This window comes from Lagenorhynchus albirostris, chromosome X (genome assembly GCF_949774975.1).
Source record: "Lagenorhynchus albirostris chromosome X, mLagAlb1.1, whole genome shotgun sequence".
Lineage (NCBI taxonomy): Eukaryota > Metazoa > Chordata > Mammalia > Artiodactyla > Delphinidae > Lagenorhynchus > Lagenorhynchus albirostris.
Window position 1 is genome coordinate 95,600,246 of NC_083116.1, and position 6,000 is coordinate 95,606,245.

Below are 6,000 nucleotides of genomic sequence, written 5' to 3' on the forward strand. Positions count from 1 at the left end.
TCAGTGTTCACTTTTCTGAAGAAAAATAAGTCGGATTGATTCATGAGATTCATAAGAAAAACGTCCAGTTTGTCAGCTTTTCTTTGCCAGTGGCTATTTTCCATCCTTTGGATGAACAGAAGTAATATAAGTTATTTACAAAGTTGGTAAATTTAATAATATCTTGCCAAAAATTTGAATCAAGGGCTTTTCCAGTTGTATAATTTTCTATGAACTCATTTGAATGTTGCATTAGTTATTTCTCCTTTTAAGTCTCAGTTTTCTTTTTTTTTTTTTTTTACACAGGCACTGAAGGTCCTGAGAACTGCAGAGTTTGCTCCTTTTGTTGTTTTTATTGCCGCACCAACTATCACTCCAGGTTTGAATGAGGTAAGAATTAATCAGTTTTTCCTCTAATCAGCATTCCCCCCGAGTAAGGATGCATTTGTGTTGTGCATTCCAGAGCAAAGCCCCATCTCATTAAGACAACTAAATGAAGCTCTGCTTTGTTTTCCATGCTGGCCAGTAAGATTTCCAGAGCTTGAGGTCCTCTTTCAGGAGTAGGAATTACACACCACAGCGAGGTGTGATTCTTCTGAGATCAGAATCATTAGGCAAATGTAAGCTTTAATCTCCAGTGCAGTCCCCGCCCCGGGGGCCTTATCCATGGCCTTGTCCACGGGTCTGCTCCTGCCCTGCGGGGCTGCCAGCCCCTCCTCTCCTGATAGCGACTGTGCTGAGAGCTCTGGGCCAAGAATTGCCTTGCCTGGGGAGAACTAGAAGGCATCCACCTCCTTGGCTGGGCTGCCCAGACTCCCCTAGGCAGCCTCCGGAGTGGAACCCGTGCAGAATCTCTACCCAGGCCCCTGGAGACTACCAAACCTGGAAATGAGCTCTGTCCCCTCTCAGGCCTACTCAAGTCAGCAGCCGCCACGGAGATGGTGCCCGCGAGGGTCGGCAGCACCATCTAGAACCAGGCTGGCTTACACAGCCTTCTATTGCTGGGCAGATAAGAAGGTAGTTATGGAGTGTCTGGTGAGTATATTGCTGCTTATCTGCTGTAGGGTCATTCTTAAGAGGAAACTCTACACAAAGTTTTCCTGAAGGCCATCACTTCTGCAGGGTCTAGAAATCACCAGGACGCTCTTGGCACTGTTCAGTTAACGTGGCCTAGACTCACCCCAGCTTATGACAGTAAAATCAAGGCTTGGAGATTTTCACTTTAAGGAAAATTAAATATCTAGATTTAAGGAAGATTAAAGAACTAGATTTCTATGTCACTCATATTTTTCAGTCATTTTTTGTCATTTCATTTGCAAAAGATGTATTCCTTGGTAAATTCTACTTCTCCGTCTTATTTAATACACAAACATGTTTGAAACGCCACATTGTGGTTAGCTCTTATCCTTTGGTTACCATGTATTTTTCTTGAATTATCATCTTTGTTTTTGTTTTTGCCTATTTTCCTGCCCTTTTACTAATTTTCCATAGCTGCCAAAATGGTGCAGAAAATTGCCTGTAAGTACCAGCTAGGAGGTGATGAAACACAGCCTCGTCTCCTTTCATAGATTTAGAATGTAGACATTTTGTTCCCACAAATCCTTGCTTTTGCTGTTAGAATAAAGGCATTTTGTTTTCACTGAGTTAAACCCTGCTCACGTGTAAGTCAAGCCTGCAGACAAGCTGTTGTAGAGGAAGAAACTGACAAACATGGCTTCATCTTATAAGATCCTTAAGAGGGAGCTTTATTTTTGTGTGTGTGACGAGAACTGCATTAAAAATTTGATGCTCTCAGCCATAAATTTTCTTGAATGTTTTCATCAGCCCAGCTTTCTGAGCAAATTATAAGCTCTGCTAGTGGTTCTTGAAGCCCACCCAGGACTGTATATTCCAATAGAATCCCCTAGCCCGGAGAGTGACGTGGTAGGAATTGCTCCTTCTCATACTGGTAGGAAGCACTCCTGTCTTTGGGTGAATGCATGTTTCCTAAAATGGGGCTTTTGCTTTGTGTTTATTGTAAAGCCACAGTGAAAATACTATGCTTTTTAAGTGCAAGCAGAAAGTGTGTTGATATGACCTTAGAAGGTGATGATTAACTGAGGTCTTATCTACACTGAAGTAGTTAACACCTAACATTCAAAGCATGCCACGTCCTGCTTTGAAATTCCGGTAGATGACAAAGCAGGTTAGGACACTCTCATTTCAGAGTGTCCTGATAGAAAAGATTGAGTCCCCAACTTTTCTGGTGTCTGTCATCCCCACTGTGGTGCCGTGATGGAATCGAGTGTTATTATTTCACCTCGAATCCCCTTGCCAGAGGGCTGCACCCACAGGCCGAGGTTCATCAGGAAGAGTCTCTCACGAACAGATGGGCCTCCGAGAAGAGGAGGGCTCCTAAGCCAGCAGTGGGTGCCAACAGCTCCCAAGTCCCTGAAGGCACCGCACCTTTTAGTTTCTCTGGAGATCTGTCTCTGTCATCATGGGCCCCCATTTCCTAGTAGACTTTCTCTGTCTCTTGACTATAGATTTAACACTCATCAAATCGTATAATGGCCAGTATTAGCCAAGTGCTTGTTCTTTCGGTAACATTTATCAAGCACTTATTATGTATAAGCCACAATGCCAAGTGCTGGGCACAGCAAGGCAAGTTTGAGCTCTAGTTGGGGAGAGAGATACTAATCAAATAAACAGGTATTTAATTGTATCTGTGTGTGTGTGTATATATATATATATATTTCAGACTCCACCCAACAGCTCAGCTATCTAGTCGGTTACTTTGACTTAATTTGAACTTGCCCATTAAAAGTTCAGCATAACAAGATCTGACCCGTGAAGATGCAGAGGCAGACTTTCTGGTGGCCCTTAAGAGATCCCCATCTTGAAAGAACTGCCATCCTGAGGCTCTTTGTAGTGCGCTGCGGGAGTTGAGGGAAAGCCTTTACTGCCGCGAAGAGTTCAGTAGCTGCTTTTCCTTCAGAGTTGTTTCCATGAGAGATGTAAGTACTTATGAACAGTGATATTTGGCCATTTCCAGTGCAGACCAATGTGAGGGGATTCATCAGATGCCAGCTGCTGTTGTATCTGGGAAATGGCCTTATTTCATCCATTATTTGTAACATCCAAAAAGCTTTGCCTCTGGCATCCACTGCTGTTGAGTGAGGGCCATTATATGTAACTGAATTCCTGGAACATAATGAACCTCTAAGTAGAACAGAGAAAAATACAACTTAATTTGTTGTCCGGAGGCAGGGGCTTCTTGGCGCAAACACAGCTGGGCTCTGGGGCCTGGCGCAAGCAAGTGCAGAGGACCAAGGGAAGGGGATGCAGGGCTCTGACCTCGTCCATCCTCTGAAGCCCCCCCACCCCCCGCCAAACAGGAGAGTGGCTTGAGGTGAGGCGGGCCTGGGTCAGAGGAATGAGGACAGAGCGGCTCGACTCTGACAGTCTGTCCCCACTGACCCCAGGGCAGACACTGCTTGGCCGGGCTGGGGTGATGTGTTTGCTGAAGAGTGTCTGTTTCCTCTGGTCCGTCCGGTTTGGCGTGGAGTCCCCTGTTGCATGGTGAGCAGTCGTGGTTGCAAGCCGTAGTTCTGTGACCCTGCCATCCCGGGGACCGTCATCTCCTCTGTCACGAAGCGGGCTTGGCCTCACGCCCAGATGTGGCACATAAAGGTCTGGCCTTGACTGTTTCTGACATTGGGACGGACAGAAATGTGACATGAGAAAAAAATCCGGCTGACTTTTCTCTTTGCTTTTCCCTCCTCCCACACCCATCCCTACCTCCATCCCATCACCATTTAGGATGAATCTCTTCAGCGTCTGCAGAAGGAGTCTGACATCTTACAGAGAACATATGCACACTACTTCGATCTCACAATTATCAACAATGAAATCGATGAGACAATCAGACATCTGGAGGAAGCCGTGGAGCTCGTGTGCACAGCCCCGCAGTGGGTCCCGGTCTCCTGGGTCTATTAGGCCTCTCCCCAGATATCTGCCGCATAACTGGGAGCCACCTCATACATGGAAAAGCCTCTGTTATCGGCCTTGTGTCAGCAGGTCGTGGTCCCTAGAGACTACCTAGTTGTAGTGTGACCTACATTTATAATTATTGTCATGTCCGAATAGATAGGAGGAGAAAAACAATTACACACTAATTTAAAGAGACAGTATCTTTTTTAATCAGTTCTCCTAAACTTTAATAAAATGTATCTTTAAATGTATGTATTATTCAATCCTTTGGAATGTTATATTTTTGGAAATCATAGCTTTTTATTTCCAAGGCCCCTAAAAACTGCACAAAATAGATGCTGCTTTCTATAATCTATTTTAATAATAATAAACAATGATTCTGTTACCTTGACTGGGGTTGGAACACTACATTCTTTTTAGAGTCTGATTTTATGGATTGGAATATCTTTCTTTCCTTTATTTATTTGAAATAATCAGTCTAGTGATTACAAAACTCATAAATTTTTAAAGGCCTTTTTTTTCCTTTTTTTTTTTTAGAACAGTATTTTTTTTAAGTCCTTTATGTAACATCCAGATAATGTGATACTGTCTCTTTGAAGCACCCTGTAAACCTTTTAGAGATTTGAAGTTGGGTCTTGACTCTTAATGCATGTGGACAGTCGCGAGCGTTTATGCTGTCGGTGTGTCTGTGTTGGACAAAACAATCTGTAATCTACAGCAAAGTACATTCCGTCACGGGGCACACCCAGGGGAATAAGAATAAAATGCTATTATGACTAAGTTGTAAACCTATGCACATCCCTTGCATTTCGGGCAACTTTATAAAAAACAAACAAAAACTGATTTTTATTAATAATAATCATCAATCATGTAGTGAAATGTGTTTGTAATTTTGTCTCAATTTAATTTGTTGTAAGGTGGGAGGGGGAATTGCTGGTTTCACCATTTCAGATCTGTGTTGTCTGAGAGTATTAACGTTTTAATTAAGCAAAGAAATGAGGATTTTTAATATGTATGTAATTGTTTTAAAGCACCCATTTTAAGAGAATATACTGTGCAATGAAGAAACCAGTTTAGGCATTTGCTATAAACTGAATTATTCCAAAAGAATAATCTATAACAGCCCTGTAAATTCCTTTAAAATGATAACAGGACAGTTTGACCAATTTTTTTTAAAATATACTTCCTTTTATGTGTTCAATAATTAAATGCCTTTGGGTCCTTCATTTCATTATAGATTTGTTCAGGTTTACAAGGTGATGATCTTTTAGATTTTATAATCCATTAGATGCTCACTGAAACATCAAAGGCCCAGGAATGACTATCAGTTAGCAGGACAACAAAATACTCTGCACCCAAGGGCCACTAATGTGCACCTGTGCTTTCTCCTTCCTCTTGCTATATCCCTTGGCACAGGAGAATCATGTCCTTGTTGCTTTAGAGACATTAACCATCTCATCACCCTTCCGTGAGGTCACATTCTTCCAATACAGGAGATTTCAGGCTGCGGGGGTGGGTCTTCTGACTCTTTGCCAGAGGTCAGTGGAAGGTTTTTCATGCGAGTGTCTGTCAGGGTGTGAAGTGGTTCTATTAACCTGAGATCCTTGAAAAAAATACCATCAAGTTTGCTTCTTGTCGGTTAGATGGCCTCATTGCTTTGTGCCCTGGCAGGATGTGCAGGATGTGTTCTGAGCGGAACAGCTCCTCTATGAAGGACCACACCGAGAAGGCATTTGTATACTCTTTTTAGGGTGTCACCCTCCCCTCCCACCTACTCTTATTAAACAATGCTGATTTTTCCTCTGATGTTGTCCTTTGTGGGTAACCAGATGAGTATACAACTTACAAAGTGCTGAGTAAACTGCTTCTGTTGGGACCCACAGCAGGGTGAGCAAACCACCAAACCAGAGACACCGTGGATGGAGGGAGAAACCCCAAGAGCTGATTAGGGCTGTGTTAGGACTGATTTAAATCTACCTGATGCCAAGGCCAGGCAGTCATTCCCGTGATGGTACTGGTCACAATCCGGGCTCTTCTCAGTGTGAAACT

General features: G+C 43.1%; 1 protein-coding gene across 12 annotated transcripts in view; it reads left to right on the forward strand.

Annotated features, from left to right (window-relative positions):
* Positions 1–5,750, forward strand: part of CASK (calcium/calmodulin dependent serine protein kinase) — a 387,591-nt gene extending 381,841 nt beyond the window's left edge. For 6 of the 12 annotated variants that reach the window (XM_060137166.1, XM_060137168.1, XM_060137169.1 and 3 more), the window contains 3 exons: positions 286–369; positions 889–1,014; positions 3,781–5,750. In XM_060137166.1, the coding sequence (XP_059993149.1) occupies positions 286–369; positions 889–1,014; positions 3,781–3,957 (387 nt within the window). In that variant the 3' untranslated portion in view covers positions 3,958–5,750. The remainder of the gene's footprint in view (positions 1–285; positions 370–888; positions 1,015–3,780) is intronic. The other 6 variants (XM_060137172.1, XM_060137176.1, XM_060137173.1 and 3 more) reach the window with 1 other exon arrangement.
* Positions 5,751–6,000: the final 250 nt, after the last annotated feature.